This window comes from Vicia villosa, linkage group LG4 (assembly GCF_029867415.1).
Source record: "Vicia villosa cultivar HV-30 ecotype Madison, WI linkage group LG4, Vvil1.0, whole genome shotgun sequence".
NCBI lineage: Eukaryota > Viridiplantae > Streptophyta > Magnoliopsida > Fabales > Fabaceae > Vicia > Vicia villosa.
The window spans coordinates 51,269,705-51,287,893 of NC_081183.1; the positions used below are offsets into that span (position 1 = coordinate 51,269,705).

At 38.5% G+C, this 18,189-nt stretch overlaps 1 protein-coding gene across 1 annotated transcript; it reads right to left on the bottom strand.

Annotated features, from left to right (window-relative positions):
• Window positions 1-17,658: 17,658 nt before the first annotated feature.
• On the bottom strand, window positions 17,659-18,189 carry LOC131597198 (uncharacterized). Its single transcript, XM_058869908.1, has one exon. It carries the CDS (start codon window positions 18,187-18,189, stop codon window positions 17,659-17,661), a length of 531 nt encoding a protein of 176 aa, XP_058725891.1.

The following is an 18,189-nucleotide window of genomic DNA, read 5'->3' on the forward strand; positions in this document are numbered from 1 at the left end:
TGTCTCCTCATCCCCCGCCAAGTGCGACAACGGGATCAAATCATGCAAAGATTTTATCATCTCAGGAGCGCCCAAAATTCGGGCATTCTTTGATATTTAAGTCTCTTTTACGCAGGAGAGATCGAGATCTCAATCTCTCTCCCTCCAGATAAAAGAAACTTAAATAGGGGCATCTGTCATACCCTAATTTTTGACCCCCCTGAGATGACATATCTTCAGGATTTTCATCAAGTCAAAGCAAGTACCCAGAGCAGCCTGACATTCAATCGAGGGTGTTCAAAGACAAGAAAACTCAGGCAAAGGATCAATAAATAGAGGGATTAGTCTCTAATACAATCATAAGACTCAAAAGCCTCATTATTACACCTATGATTGATTAAGACACCCAGTCATCTAAGCACAGGATTACTCAGATCAACAGACTAGGGTTTGGAGCCTATCAAGGACTAAAATCAGGGATCACCTTTGGGAAACCCTAAAAAGCCCCAAGAGACCATTCAAAGACATTAATCATCTTCAAATAACTCTTATGACAAGATCCACTGGACATTACACCTCAATTCAAAGTCTACACTCATCATTGTCCTCTGGTCGACAATTAGGGTTTTTGACCTAATTCACCAAGATAGTTGACTTTTAATCAGGGCATGGATCCAAAACTCAAGACATGATTCAAGAATCTCTACTACCTCAATATAATCCATTTACATCATTCATTTGAGGATAAGATCTTGTTTCTACACAAAAGTCCAAAAATTCACTTTGTCAGGAAAAGTCAACTGTGTGGGATCATCATTGACTTTTAAGGTTTTTGGTCAAAAAAATGACTTTCAAAGATCAATATCATCAATATATGGATGTCAAAGTCATTTGACCAAAGAAATTCAAAGAAATTCATCAAGGAGCAAAAAGTCGGGAATTAGGGTTTTTGAAGGCATGGTGAGAACTCAAAATTTCACCTACACAACTCAAAAAACTTCCAACATGAAAGTTGTAGATCTTGCAAAATAAAACAACATCTTACAAAGGAACTTTTTTCAAAAGATCAATCATTTATGAAGTTTTGGAAATTTTGAAGTTTAGGTCATAAACACTTAGAAATTTTTCTAAGTGTTTTAACCTAGTTTTCATCCAACTTTGGGCTCATTTTTCACAAATTTCCCAAATGATTCTGAAGAAGACATAAACTAATGATTTAAAGTAGATGTTTAGGGCTTTCCAAATTGTGTTCAACCTTCTCCAAATTCAATTTGATCTAAGAGTTATGCTTGTTCAAAGTTGGCCTCATGAAGTAAAATTATAGGTCATGGACACTTTTGGACTTTGCAAATTTTGTGCAAATAACCTCTCTTATGGATGCTACACGACCCATAACACATCTGAAACCATGCCATGCATTCATTTTCACCATGCCATAAGAATTGAAGAAGATTCTAAAAACAAGAACATGTGATTATGTAATGATTACATTTGTGAATTTATGGCAAATTGATGAATCACCCAAGGAATCTTCTCATCAACCAATTAGAGCTCACTTTGCATCTGAAATGTCCCCTAAGATCAGATAGAATCAATGGATAGGGGAAGCTAGCCCGAAAATGCATCATTGCATTTTGGAGATTCTTTGAATTTCTTCATGGCTAAGAAACCAAACTCACTACACTAAGCAAGCTCACCACAGCCAATTGATCTGCATCTATTTGCCTATAAATACAGAGGCATTCCTCATTCAAAAACACACCAAAGCAACCATATTCCTTGCTTTCTCTTTCTCTTCTCATGTTCATTGTTTTTCAAAGTTCTTTGGCAAGAAGAATCGATTTCTTCAAACCAGAGCTCATCTTTGGGAAGTGAACATTCTAACATCTCAAGGGAGGTCATTTGAGGTGATCCAAGCACCTGGATCACTTCTGTAAGTGGAGGAACACCATTGTTGCTCTCACTTTGGAGCATTTGCAGTTGGAGGTCCATGGAGTAATTCAGGAGGTTCCGAGCCAAGCCAATCATCCAGACACACTCCTCAGGTCATAGTGAAGCTAACCAGATGGCTGCAGCTCATCTGTAACTCAAGAATCAACACCCTCCATGTTCACTTGAAGCTGAAATCGAGGGAGGTCCATAGAACAATTCAGAAGGATTCAGGCTACAATAAGCATTCAGTTAGCATCATTGAGTCTCAGGGAAGCTATTGAGATCATTCATTCAAGCCCAGGTGCTCTCCATCATCCTCACGACCTCCATTTTCAGAGGTAAGTTTCTGAACCCCACCTCTCTAATTTAAGTACTCTTTGTGAAATAGCTCAATTCTATCTTGTTCAGCATCATCAGAGGAGTGAAAACCCTCTATCATCATTCATTTATCTTTCAGTATAGTCATTTAATTTGATTTTGAAATTTTAGGGTTCTTCACGATTTCTGGTAAATTAGTTAGATGTAGTTAATATCAATACATGTTAGTTACATATTTAGAATCGTGAGTGAATTTAGAGCAAGTTTGGTCTTTATATCGTTGCAAATGGTTGAGAATTGAGAGAGTTCAGAAATTCAAATCGTTGGAGCTTGAGGAAGAAGATGACAATGGTGGTGGCGCGCAAATTTCAAATCTTAGGGCAGAGTTTATTTTATTTTGAGTGATAGGCGTTTTATAAACGACTGAATAATTTGCCCCAGTGGCCACACATGCGCTCTTAGTCTCCTCATGCCCAAAGTCTGGGGTTCGAATCCCCCTCGCCCCAGACTTTTTGATTCTTTTATTTTTCAAAGATTTACTACTTGTTTTGAAACATAATCAAATGAGTGCAAGTTACTAACACCAAGCGCACCTTGGCCCAGTGGTATTATTTTGAGTGAGTGACCTAGAGGGCGTGGGTTCAAACCTTCCAAGGGCCAAAACTATTTTTTTTAACACCAATTTCTTTCATTTTTCTCACAAACTTCACATAATTATTTAACCTATCAAATTAATTTATTTTCACTTCATTTTTTACACACTTGTCATTTAACATATCTATTTTATGAATAATCAAAAAAATCATAAAAATGTCATTTATTTCATATATTTTTATTAGGTTTAAAATAGTATGTTTTAGATGTTTTCTTAAATACTTTAAATACATATTTTACTTTGTTTTAACCTAATCATTTTGTAAATAAAGTCCATGATAAAACCCTATTTGCTTAGGTCTTAATTGAGTAAAAATCTTTATTTTTACTTTAATTAAGTTGACTTTTGTCAATTTTCAAAACTATTTTTTCAATCTCTGATTAAATCAAATGATTAGGGTTTTCAAACAACAAAACCTTGCGTCATTCCAAATCATTTTTCAAATTGCTTTTACACCAGTACTGTAAAGTACTGGGCCTCTAATAGAGTGTAAGTCCCAAAAACCTTCTCTTCTTAGCTTGTTTTCAAAACTGTATTTTCAAAATCTCCTTTCTGTTTTCAAAACATTCTTCTGGTATTTGAAGGGCATTATTCCCGGTGAAACTCTTCAGATACCTATGTGACCTTTGTCCATCTTCACTTCTTCTGTTTTCAAAAACCATTAACTGTTTATCATATATATATTCAACTGTTATCAACAAAACAACAAAAATTACTATTGAGGCTTTGTACATACTTCTCCAAAGGCCTCCACTCCATCCAGGTTAGGCTTTACAAGCTTTCAATTTACAATCTTTATTTAAATTACTGTCAAATATAAACTGTGCATATATATTAGTTTAGAACTACGTTTGAGTGTAAACCCTAGGACAGTTAAACTATATATATATTATAGGAATATGACCTAGGATTGAGAATGTCTTCCCGGTGAAGGCTCTTTCCTAATTAGAGATCTGTAGTTCAAACCCCCAAGATGAATTATTCCCGGTGAAACATCTTGGCAAAAACCTTAGAATCCAAAATAATATGACACATCCACCCAAAGAGGAATTATTCCCGGTGAAACCTCTTACCCATTTGCTTAGAGCCAAAATAAGTTCAAAACTACATAGCTTTCTCTTGTGCTATAACAAGGACCCTCGATTAGCCTCCTCTTGGGCTTTGTACAAGGACCCACAGGCTTCTTAAAAGCATTTCCAGCTTCCTCTTGAGCTTGTATACAAGGACCCATCAGGTTTCTTATAAACATAGGAACAGGTCTTTAGTCACCTTTTAGCCTACCTTGGTGAGTTTCTTCCAATTTAAACCAGACTTTAAACAAGCTAAGTTTGTCTCAATTTTGCATTGAGTACACCTTTTGGAATGAGAGACATGGACAGTCTCTGTCACCCTTATCTTCATCAATCTTCCTTAGCAGAGTCTAGGATCTATGTTTATTTTCTCCTCAGCATGTGTCAGCCTTCATCTTGGGCTTTAAACAAGAAGTCTCCATTAGATAATCTTTCTGCCATCCATTTTTCAATCATAAATTCCCTGGAAAGGGTTAGCTTCCACACATTCTTCCATTTCAATAAAATCCCTGGAAAGGGTTAGCTTCCACACATTCTTCCATTTTAATCAAAATTCCCTGGAAAGGGTTAGCCTCCAAAATCAATCCATCATTTCAATAAAAATCCCTGGAAAGGGTTAGCCTCCAAAGTCAATTAATATTAAATGTCAAAAAATAAAGATTCATTTCTCTTAGGAGATAATTTCCCCAAAAAGAGTCAAAACCCCTGGAAAGGGTCAGCCTCCAAAAAACATGATAGAGTCAGTCTTTTAACAGACAAATTCACCAGCTGAGTCAAAATCCCTGGAAAGGGTTAGCTTCCAAAGAAAAATAGTCTTTTAATAAATAAAACCTCCTCAGTAGAGTCAAAACCAACAAAAATAGTTAGCCTCAACCTTGGGCTTCATACAAGGCACCCAAACAATAAAACTCCCCTGTCAAGAGTCAGCCTCAACCTTGGGCATTGTACAAGGCAGATAATAGAGTCTCCCCAGTGAGTTCTTCATCATTCAGTAGCCACAACCTTGGGCTTTGTACAAGGCAGATAAACCATATTTTCATGTGTCAAAGATTCCTAACACCTAGGATCTTTTCCCCATAGAGTCATCCATACTCAGTTTATTTAAGAGTCTGCCACAACCTTGGGCTTTGTACAAGGCAGAGAATAATGTTTTCCCTAGCTAGAGTCAGCCACAACCTTGGGCTTTATACAAGGCACATAAAATAGAGTCATTCATTCAATTATCCTCAGCAATCAGCCACAACCTTGGGCTTTGTACAAGGCACACAAATAGAGTCTCCATAAGTAGAGTCAGCCTCAATTCTGGGCTTTGTACAGAACACTAAAATACCCTGTAATTAATCCCCAGTGGAGTCATCTCCCAAAGTCAATAATAATTAAGAAGTCAATCAAAAAGCCTCAAGCTTGGGCCTCATTCAAGCCAGCTAAAGTCAAATCTTTCATATAGTAAATAGACATAGCTTATCTCTATAGAGAGATATTTTTACTACTCTACCACATTCAAACAAACAAACATTTCAATTTCAATTTCATTCAAAGTCTCCCATTTAGGACTCTGAAAGACATGCTCTGGCACATCCCCAGACTTGTACACTTTCCCTAATTTGGATGAGCATCTTTCTTTCATTTTAGAGGCACGACGGCTGTCATACTTGATCAACCAAGTAGACTCCCCTCTTAATGAAACATCATTTTTTTAGCTTTTCTGTCACTTTTAAATGTTTGTGGTAGAATAGTACAAATACCTCTCTGTAAAGATGATTTCATGTCTCTTTACTGTAAACAGAGATTTAATTCCAAGCTTCAACCTTGAGCTTCAAGCAAGGCACCAAAAATAAGTAATTTCCCTAGTTAGTTCCCCGAACTACATTAAGCTCTGACTTCCACTAGGGATATGTAGGCATGAGGTTCACAAGGAATCTCAGCGAGCTAATAAAATACCAAAAATAGTCAGTTTGTCTGTCTGTCTGTCTTTTTTTAAATCAATTCAATTCTCTCTCCTAACACAAAGGAGAAACTTTCCCAATCATTAGCAGCAAACACAATCACAAATGACACAGAGAAGGTTCCTGTAGAGTACTACAGATATGTATGGTGTTTAAACACTTCCCTATGTATAACCGACCCCCCGGACTCCAGAATTTCTAGTCTAGGTGAAATCCCCACACTTAGCAAACTCCTAGGGTTTAGTTGAGATATTTTTTTCCCTTTCCTACTCGTAGGACCAATAAGAAAGTTCGTGTGATATCGTAGGAAGAACTGAAATAAAATTCATCCCACCACGGGCGCATTCTCCTTCCAAATTTCGCGTGAAGGGTTTAGCGTGCCGTCCTCCCAAGTGAAACGGGGAGGTAAAGAAAACGACCACCACAGGTATTGCCCCCCGTGTACCTGTCATGTAAGGATTTGGCATGCCATATTGACTATTTGTTCTCCATTCGAACGCGGATGATCCTGGGGTAAATAATTGATTTCCAGGATTTGTCGAAGCAAACTGTGTTCCGCCGGCATTCGAAGATGAGGGCGCGGTAGTGGATATTGAAACTGGAATAGTCCCTGTCGTTGATGTATTATTTTCAGGTATAGCCTGGGAACTATCCGTGGGTCTTGATCCAGTCGGACCCGGTGTCTCTTGCGCTCCTTGTGTAGAAGTTGAAACATGCGTGGAGTTTGCTGCTCCGGTTCCTGACCCTTGTGGGGGATCTTGATCTCCCCCTGCACTGGCCGTAACGACCATTCTCTTGTTGTACCTTCGTTTGGGAATCGGTTGTGCACTGTTTGTTAATTTACCGTTCCTAAGGTTCATACAAGGTCTTGATATTTTCTAGACAAAATAAAACAATTGATTAATAACAATCTGTTTGACACTGTCCCACTGGGCGTGCCAATTTGTTTACGGTGATTTCCGGTAAACAACCGCTAGTCTTCCAAACTATAATAAATATGATTTGGTTACTCGCAGGATCGACTAGATTGATCCTAGGACATAGTCAAATAGGTTGTTATTCATGATGATTCGAATTATGTCTATGAGTGGTGTGCCTCGAGATAAGAAATACTTGATCAAGCAAATAAAGATTAGCAATCACCTTGTTATACACGTAAATATAACATAAGCGAATGGTAAGTTAAAGATAAAAGCATAAGATAAAACTGTAAACGTACAGGAATCTTAAAGTGCAGAAAAGTAAAAATGCTTCGAAGATTAATGATATGAAAATAAAAGGTGCAGGAATGTAATTGGTAACAAGTAAATAAAATACAGTAGAATTGAAAGATACTTGAATAAAGCAAAAATACATATGTATTTAAATTGGTGTTGGTGTCATACGTACATTTCTCAGCGAACTCTTTCTCTTAACACTTGATACTTGAGCAATATGTGAGTGATTTGTACAAAATGAACACACAGAATCCTAACATTAAGACCCTTATTTATACTAATTTCGACCCTAACGGTCCTATACTAATCTAATGCCACGTTGCCCAAAGAAAACCCAGAGATGCCATCTGTCTTCGTGCGGTTACATAAACTGTTTCGAAATTCAAATCATCCCGCCTGAATCCTCCTTCGACGTGTGGCAACATAATTACAATCGAGAATGCCACGAAAACACGCTAAGCTTCAGTACCTCGCATATTTCGCAAAACGTCTAAGTCCCAAAGATTATTCTTCTCAAAGTTAGCTTCGATGCTCCCTATCTTTGTTTCAACTTAAACACCATTCTCGAAGCATGGCCATCAGTAGCCATTCTCTATCTTCAAAGATGGTCATCAGTAACCACTTCCTTCGAATTTCAGACCTTCGAAGGACATTTCTTTCTAAACGAAATCTTCAGCTAACAGTGCCACTGACGATGAAAATATAACAAGATACACCAACGTTCCACTGAAGGTGAGCTAAAATGCACCGACGTACCACTGACGGTGAGGAGCAAATATAAGCATATCAATAATATTTTGCTTTTCTTTTCAAAGATTGAGAGTGCCAATACAAGTTCACAATCTCAACAAACATCATCCAGCGACCAAAATTCAATCCATGGCCAAATGGAAAGAAGCTGCCAAATAAGACCGGATCAAGTGAGGGAATAACTGATTGGATTGCTGTTTGTAAGCATTTTGAACAGAATAACTAAAACATATTATCCACATAAAAACAAATTCAGTGGGGATTTCAAGGAAAGTGAGTATTTTCTGCCTAAAGACACTCTAAATGAAAGAGAAATCCGATTGACAGTAAACTTCATGATAGCAAATGTGAATGCATGACTGTTTTTGATGCATGTTAATGATGCATATGCTGCCAAAACTTAGCACAAGGATTTACTCGAGAGATAGAGTACAAAAATAACATAATCAAGCATGTCTCAAGCTGAGCACTCGAGTTATCATCCACAAACATGAGCAGAGAGTTGCCACAACAAGCTTTTTGATGGCTTTGGAATAAATGTTACTCAACACTAAGGAAACATCGAAGTTGAAAGAACATGATAGCTGAGTCCTACATCATATTCGAACTAGGCCAATGGTACACCAACTAGAATACTTTCTTCCTCTTTTGCACGTGAATACATCAACATATATATTCCTTGTAATATACTCATGAATCAAAATAAAACTTCTTTTATATTTTTCAAAAAGGATTTTGTTGAAATCAATTTTCTTTTTGATTCAAAAATTACTATCAACAATAAATGACATTTAAGAGATATGAAAAAATAAGATTGCAAATAATGGGTAAAGGCTCAAACTTTATTAATAGAATGGTAGCTTGCAAATGGCAAAACCCCATGGATGATTACAAAGTTTGGAAAATGGTAATTTTGTGGAAAAGGGTACATTGAAATGTAATGACCCCATTCTCTCTCTCAACTTTGAATCCCTGAGCAAAGGCTTCCGTTGAAATGTGTTGAACTTCTTATGATAAACAGATGACTGCTGATGACCAGGTCTTGTCTGATGTAGTTACTTGCCATGAATCCCTAACTTTTGTCTGGACCGCACTTTCGGGTTTTTAGTCCACCGGTTATTTTATTTTGTTTATGTCTCTAATATTTGCCTGGACCTCCCTTTCGGGTTTTCAGTCCACCAAGACGCTCTTTTTTGCCTAAGCTGCCCTTTCGAGTTTTCAACTTAGTGAGCTGCTCTTTTATTATTTTTTAGGCGAAGTATTTCTTGACTACATCAGCATTCACGGGACGTGGGAGCTCTTCTCCATCCATAGTTACAAGAAGTAACGCACCGCCAGAGAAGGCTTTCTTAACAACATATGGTCCTTCAAAATTAGGAGTCCACTTGCCCCTTGAATCGAAGGTGAAAGACAAGATCCTTTTGAGCACGAGGTCGCCTTCTCTGAATACACGAGGTCGAACCTTCTTATAAAAATCTTTCTTCATTCTTTTCTGGTATAGCTGACCGTGGCATAAAGCTGTCATTCTCTCTTCTTCTATCATATTCAAATGATCAAACCTGCTCTGACACCATTCAGCTTCAGATAACTTGGTTTCCATTAAAACTCTCAATGATGGAATCTCAACCTCGACGGGGAGCACTGCTTCCATACCATAAACCAGAGAAAAGGATTTTCCCCAGTTGAATTACGAACAGATGTACGATACCCATGAAAAGCAAAAAGGAGCATCTCATGCCAGTCCTTGTACATAACAACCATCTTTTGAACAATCTTTTTAATATTCTCATTTGCTGCTTCAACGGCTCCATTCATCTTTGGCCTATAAGGCGAAGAGTTTTGATGTTCAATCTTGAAGCTTTCACATAATTCTCTCATCATGTTGTTATTCATATTTGAGCCGTTATCAGTAATGATATTGCTTGGTACACCATATCGGCAGATGATGTTGTTCTTGATGAATCTGACCACAACTTGCCTTGTTACATTAGCATATGAAGCAGCTTCTACCCATTTGGAAATCATATCAATACCCCACATAGAGAAAGTCCATGGAGAGGAGATAACATTGAGAAGTGTCGGAGGCACATGAATCTTGTCATCATACAGTTGACACTTGTGACACTTCTTTACAAACTTGTAGCAATCAGATTCCATTGTCAGCCAATAGTAACCTACATTGGCATGAGTACGAAAAGAACCTTCATGAATTTCATGCATCAACATGTCTGCTTCGTGTCTATCCACGCATCTGAGCAAAACCGTGTCATAATTTCTTTTATACGAAACATCCGCATTAATGAAGAAACTGCCAGCCAATCTCCTCAAAGTTTTCTTATCCTTATTTGATGCCCCAAGTGGGTACTCTTGGGTCTGAAGAAAATGCTTAATATCGAAATACCAAGGCTTCCCATCTGCTAATTCCTCCACTGCAAATACATGAGCAGGTCTATCAAGACGCCTGATTGTAATCTGAGGCTCCTCATTATGGAAATTCACTTTGTACATGGAAGACAATGTGGCTAAAGCATCAGCCATCTGATTCTCATCTCGAGGGATGTGGTGGAATTCAACTTTGTTAAAGAATGTCAACAGCCTTCTGGCGTAATCTTTGTAAGGGATTAAGCCAGGATGACGAGTTTCCCATTCTCCTTTAATCTGATTAATTACAAGCGCGGAATCTCCATAAACATCAAGAATCTTAATTCTCAGATTTATGGCTTCTCCAAGTCCCATGATGCAAGCTTCATACTCAGCAATATTATATGTACAATCAAAACATATACTTGTAGTTAAAGGAATATGTGAACCTTGCGGAGTGATAATAACGGCACCAATACCATGGCCATGAACATTAGAAGCTCCATCAAAAATTAAACCCCATTTGGATCCAGGCTCTGGTCCTTCTTCTGGCAACAGCTCATCCCAATCTTGAGCTCTCAAATACATTATATCTCCATCCGGGAAGTCCATTCTGATAGATTGACGATCATAAATTGGTTGGTGAGCGAGGTACTCTACCAACACACTTCCTTTTACAGCTTTTTGAGCTCGGTATTCAATATCATATTCAGATAACAACATTTTCCAGCGAGCAATTCTTCTAGTCAATGCAGGTTTTTCAAATATGTACTTAATTGGATCCCTTTTGGAAATCAATAGGGTGGTATGATTCAACATATACTGTCTCAGTCGGCGAGCAGCCCACACCAAAGCACAACAAGTTTTCTCAAGCAGCGAGTATCTTGTTTCGCACTCGGTAAAATTTTTGCTAAGGTAGTATATTGCATACTATTTTCGACCAGACTCGTCATGTTGACCCAACACACATCCCATTGAATTCTCAAGCACAGTGAGGTACATAATCAAAGGTCTTCCTTCGACTGGAGGAAGCAAAATAGGGGGTTCAAGCAGATATTATTTGATACTATCAAAAGCTTTCTAACAATCCTCATTCCACTCACACCCCTGATTTTTCTTTAACAACTTGAAGATTGGCTCAAAGGTAGCAGTCATATTGGAAATGAATCTCGAGATATAATTCAAACGTCTGAGGAAACCTCTCACTTGTTTCTCAGTCTTTGGTGCTGGAATTTCCTGAATTGCTTTGACTTTATCGGGATCTACTTCAATTCCTTTCTGACTGACAACGAAACCCAATAATTTTCCGCAACAGACACTAAAAGTACATTTGTTTGTATTCAGGCAGAGACGATACCTCCTCAAACGCTGAAACAACTTTAAAAGATCCTCCATGTGCCCTTCCTCTGACTGAGACTTGGCAATCTCTTTGTGCATCATATCATGGAAAAGAGTGGTCATGGCCCTCTGATATGTCGCGCCAGCATTCTTCAACCCAAAAGGCATTACTTTATAACAGAATGTTCCCCATGGAGTAATAAATGTTGTCTTTTCCATATCTTCAGGTGCCATCTTAATCTGGTTGTATCCTGAAAAACCATCCATGAAGGAGAAAACCTCAAACTTTGTCGTGCTATCTACCAACATATCAATGTGAGGTAGAGGAAAATCATCTTTCGGATTGGCTTTATTCAAATCTCTATAATCAACACAAATGCGAACTTTTCCATCTTTCTTTGGAATAGGCACAATATTGGTGATCCATTGAGGTTATACAGAAGTGACAAAGAAACATGCATATATCTGCTTTAAAACCTCATTCTTAATCTTCTCCGCCCTATCGGGATGACTTCTTCTTAGCTTTTGCTTGACAGGAGGGCATTCTGGTTTCAACGGCAAACGATGCTCCACAATATCTGTGTCCAACCCAAGCATGTCTTGGTAGGACCATGCAAAAATGTCAACATACTCTTTAAGAAGCTCTACAATCCTCTTCTTAACATCTTTACCAAGTAGTGCCCCAATCTTGACTTCCTTCTTATCCTCTTCAGAACCCAAGTTGATGGCTTCTAACGACTCTTTATATGGCTGAATGGTGTCTTCCTCGTGCTCAAGCAGTCGGGAAATCTCATCAGGAATACATTCATAACGTTCTTCTTCCTCCTTATACACATGACACTCGAAGTTGGGAGAGGGTGCAGGGTCACTACTTTCAACGGTTTTATTGATTAATCTGCACAAGTGATTATTATTTCAGGAAAAGGAAAGATATATGCAAACATGTAATCGTGCAGATTATGGCAAATGAAAACATTTTTTAAGGTTTTTTGTGTTACCACTTTCCAGAAAAAGAAAAAAGATAAAAAGCATATATATGCATAAACAAAATGACTTTTATTGATGATTTTAATGTTTGAAACAAACAGGAAAAGCCCTAACAATTTCACTTTCATCTTGGGCAGAATGAAAGGATTTTGAAAAACATAAAAACAAATTACTTTGAAACATGAGTACAATCAGGAACATCAATGGTGATCCAGTTCTTGATCATCTTCCCATGGGTCATAAAGTTTGGCCTCTCTGGCTCTGGTTCATCTTCAATAATAGCGTCTACCTCTGGAGGAGTCGGATGTAGGAACCCAGCACTATGAAATATCTCCTGATAAGGGCGAAAAGCAGATTCAGGCTTTATCACAGACTTGTATGAGGCAGAAAATCCCAGACCAGCTCTATTCTTATTCTCTTGCAGACTCACCACTTGTCCCCATACTCCTGAATGTCCATTCTGAACCACCAGCTGAGCATCTTTGAAAGAGGCAATGGAAGCTTCATCCTTTTTGAATTCATCATTAACAGACAAGGCTTGGAACGCAGTTCCAATGACTACTTCATCAGCTTCTATGGTACGGAACGGAGAGAGATGACTAATCAGCAAAGCTTGTTCTCCATTCACGACAACCATTTTTCCATCTTTCACAAATTTCAACTTCTGGTGAAGAGTTGAAGTAACTGACCCAGCTTCATGAATCCATGGGCGTCCTAACAAGCAACTGTGTGCAGGAAAGATGTCCATCACTTGAAAAGTAATCTTAAAGACAAACAGTCTAACACAAATAGGCAAATTAACTTCCCCAACCACTGACTTCTTCGATCCATCAAAAGCCTTCACAATCACATTGCTAAATCTCATTGGTGTGCCACCATAAGACAACTTAGCAAGAGTTGATTTTGGCATGACATTCAGCGATGAGCCAGTATCGATCAACACATTAGACATCGAGTCCTCTTTGCAACTGACAGAGATGTGCAAAGCCAAATTATGATTTCTTCCTTCCTCAGGCAAATCTTCATCACTGAAGCTCAAATTGTTACATGCAGTGATATTACTCACAACCCCATTAAATTGATCCAATGTCTCATCATAATCCACAGAGGCTTGATCAAGTATCTTCATCAAAGAATCCCTATGAGTAGGAGAACTCGTCAGCAGTTCCATTATAGAGATCTTGTACGGAGTGCGATGCAACTGATCTACAATCTTATAATCACTCATCTTGATAAGCTTCAAAATCTCATCCATCTCTTTTCCTGAAGACGACCCATTATTCACCTTTGTCGCATCATTAATATTCACATGCACTTGAGTAGGATTCCTCTGGACATCCACAACTGCTTGGGGCTGGGTAAAAACTCGTCTACTTCTAGTCACTCTACCAACATCTTCTATATTCACCCCAGAAGACAGAGGCTTAATCTCGACTTCTTTTCCAGCTTCCAGCATAGTGGCATTGTATATGTAGGGTAGAGCTTTGTCAGAGCTATAAGGTACAGATCCAGGCAAACATATCACAAGAGGCTCTACATCATATTTTCCGTAATAACCAATCTCTATGCATTCTGGAATTTCAAAGCACAGCTCAATCACATTGACATCATCTTCATCTATGTCTCTCAGAATCTCAATGAGCCCTTGATCTATCATCTCTTGTAAATCTCTTCTCACAATATAACATCCTCGAGGATTGACTAAACAAATCCTACAAGCAGCATGATTAGGCTCATAATGACTATATTCACACAGAGTGGCATGCATCTCTACCAATGATCCTCTGATGTGTTCCACACGATAAACCTTATACTTTCCAGGGCATCCATACACCATGTTCACAGCAGATGCTTCATGAGTTGGCAATGGATTATTCTGCACATTAGGACCAACATCACGGAAGGAAAGCATACCAGAACGGACCGATCTCTCAACTTCATTCTTTAGAGGCCAATAATTCTCTAAGTCATGCCCAGAAGCATTCTGATGAAAAGCACAAGTGGCATCAGCTTTGTACCACCAAGGGAGTTTCTCTGGACCAGGAGGCGGTGACCTTGGTTGAACCAACTTCTTATGAACCAGGGAAGGATACAATTTTGTATATGTCATGGGGATAGGATCAAAATTAACTCGAGGATACGGATTCCGCCTTGCTGGTTGTTGATTAACAGGAGCTACAGGCACTGAATTCACAACGGGAGTCACTGGCGCCACTTGTTGAGGTTGATTTCTGGATCGACTATTCCTTCCATGAGAAACAACATTAGTATCTGATTCCTTCTTCTTATGGAAAGAAGAACCATACTTCTTCGCACTACCGGACGGATTTTCATTCTGAACTAGACGACCTTCTCGCACAGCTTCTTCAAGCCAAACATTCATACCCACCATTTCAGTAAAGTCTACAGGAGCACTTGCAATCATCTTCTCATAGTAAAATGGGCCAAGAGTCTTCAGGAAAATCTTAGTCATCTCTTTCTCTTCCATCGTAGGAATCACTTGGGCAGAAACCTCACGCCATATCTGAGCATATTCCTTAAAGGATTCCTTTTCTTTCTGCATCATAGCTCGCAACTGATCTCGATCAGGAGCCATGTCCATATTATACTTGTATTGTTTCACAAACGCCTCAGCTAAATCATTAAAAGTGCGAATATGGGTGCTATCAAGGCCCATATACCACTTAGAAGCAGCTCCAGTCAAACTGTCTTGAAAATAATGGATTAACAGACGTTGATCATTAGTGTGAGTGGACATCTTCCTTAGATACATCACCAGATGTGTCTGAGGACAGGAATTCCCCTTATACTTCTCGAATTCCGGCAACTTGAACTTAGTAGGTACTTTCACATTGGGAACAAGGTAGAGATCATGCAAATTCTTTCCAAACAATTCTTTCCCACGCATGGCTTTCATCTCTTTCTGCAATTCTTCAAACTGATCTTGGAAACCATCCATTCTGTCGTGAATACCCAAACCTTCACTTGGCGCAGCATCATAAATGGGCTCTGGGACAAAAGGACCAGTATGAACAATAAGAGACGTGGTGACCATGACAGGAGTCAAAGGACGAGTCATTTCAGGAACAGACAAATAACCTTCAGGCATACCCCAAGGATATCCATTAGGCATACGTTGCTGAGTAGCCGTAGCAGAAACAGCAGGAATATGTTGGTGCAGCGATTTCAAAAATCACAATGGCATGACCTTGAGCTTGGGCATTGGAAGGAGGAGGAACCTGATTCTGATTCTGATTCTGAGTAGCCATCAATGTCTCAACTAGAGCAGTGAGACGTTCCGCGCTAGATCTCAAAGTAACAACCTCTTCACGTAGCTCACGATTCTCTTGTTCAAGACCTTCCATCTTCTTCTTGCAGTTAGCTTGAGTATTATACCGGTGAGACAGCTTGATTCTGTATGAAGAACACTGAATAAGACCTCGGGAATACTCTCGAAAGCAAGACCAAAATACGGAATGATGCATGAAATGCAATGCAAATGATTTTTATTTTTTATTGGTTTTCAAGGAACTTTAAGACATTAATTGTAAACATTAGTAAAATACGACATAAAACATAACAAAATTCTTTCATTAATAATGGAAAAGCTTACAAAAGGATTCAAAGTTCAAAATTACAAGACAAAAGAAAAGCTAAAAACTAGAAGGGAACACTTCTGATGAAGATCCAACTCCTCTTTGCAGCTTCCTACGGAGCTTCTCCAATTCATCTTCATAAAAGGCCTTCAAATGAGTCTTCTCGAACATCAGCTTATCAGAAACTTCCTTCCATGCAACTGAATCTTCCTGACTACCAGAGGAAAATAAATCCTCTTGTTGTCTCTTCCGCTTTTCACTATGTTGTTGAAGTAGCTCTTCCTGACGACGGATCTGATCATCCTTTTCCATCAACCAACCATCTTGAAGATAAAGCATATCATCCTTTTCTTTCAACTGTTTCTTCAATTATTTTTTATCAATCTCCGAAGCATGAAACTTCTTCTCCCAAGTATCTCTTTCCATTCTCATCCTAGCCACGAGCTCTAGGTGCTCCTCACTACTCTCGATGGGAATAATGGAAGATGATGGTGGAGCAATAGGTAGAGAGGGCTCCTCGAGTAAATAAGGCATCTGAAGAGTGTGAGCTCTTGCTTGAACCCAATCAGTATAGTCTTTGAGAGCAACACATTGCTTCTTCCCAAATGTCTCTTTCTATCAATATGGTGCCAAGCACGCACAAACCGATTTCTCATATCCGAATCTCCATCCTGATTATGATAAAAAATTCCTGACACAAGAATACTAGCAGGCCGCTCCTTCATGGGGTAACAAAATTGACGCCTTGCAAGAATAGGGTTGTAGGTAATTCTTCCTTGTATACCAAGAAGAGGTACATTAGGGAATTCTCCGCAACTATCAATAATCTCACCAATGTTATAAGCAAGATTGTACCAATGGATGAAACAGAGTGGAAATCTATTTCCCTCTGTAGGAAATCGATTTCCTGCGCACAGTTTTCAAAATAACACCATTAAGAAGCATAAAACTTGATTTAAGCAAACATACAAACACCTTATGATCACATATCAATTGGAGCACGAAATTTCCATCAATTCACCATCAAATAGGACCAATGTAGCATCAAAGATGCATTGAACACAAGCAACAAAGATCTATATCTTAGAGTTTAGAATGTTACCACTTCTTGAACAAAATGTTGGAGTAGCTTCAAGAACAAGCACCAAATGAGTAGATCCTTCAAAATTGGAGATGAACAAGTAAAGAAAAGAGTGAAATGAAGAAGGTTTAGTTCAAAACTAGCAAGATTCAAGGTGAGTCTTACTAATTCTATGAAAATGAACTTTGGGGAGGGTTTTGGAAAGGATGAGAAGTGAAAATTCAAGAATTTATTTGGCTCTCAAAGCTTGTCAAATGAAGAGGTGAAGGCCTCTATTTATAAAATTGTAGAAAGAGTAGTGGAAAATTGGTCATTGTACCTTTGGTAATTAATCTTATGTTTAATTGATGTTTTTTGAAATAAAAGATGATATTATTTCAAAGAATCAATTACAAGCAGGGCCTAAAGCCAAATAAATGATGGCCTAATTACATAAGGAGATTAACTAAATGCTCTCTATAGGTGGGTTTCATCCACCCTCTATATACTATAACATCTTGTATATTTCTAACTATACTATATGTGTTACTATAAAGCCCCATATTGCCAAAAATATTGTGGTTTATGTACATCCAGATGCTGTAGACCACCTCTGCAATCACAACTTTTAGGATACCCATCCTTATACCTTTGCCTTTAGTCTTTCTCTTGATCCAGTTGAAGTTCAAGTTATTAGTGTCCTTAATATCCATCCAATGTAACATTGCAGTCCATATTCCCACTGCTTGGGGGCACAGAAACAATAAATGATCTAAGCTCTCATCCTCTCCATCATACAGCTCACATATTTGTTGCTGCAACATACCTAACTTGTACAATCTTTGCTTCGTTGGTAACCTATTCTGAATGGCCAGCCAAAGGATAACCTTTGCTCGAGGTCTCGCTATGTTATGGCACAACACATGGTACCAATCCACTGCGGAAGATTCACCTATGATAGCATTATACACCTTAGTCAT

Coding starts and splice junctions, on each gene's coding strand:
- LOC131597198 (XM_058869908.1), bottom strand. CDS start 18,189: ATGACTAAGGTGTATAATGCTATCATAGGTGAATCTTCCGCAGTGGAT.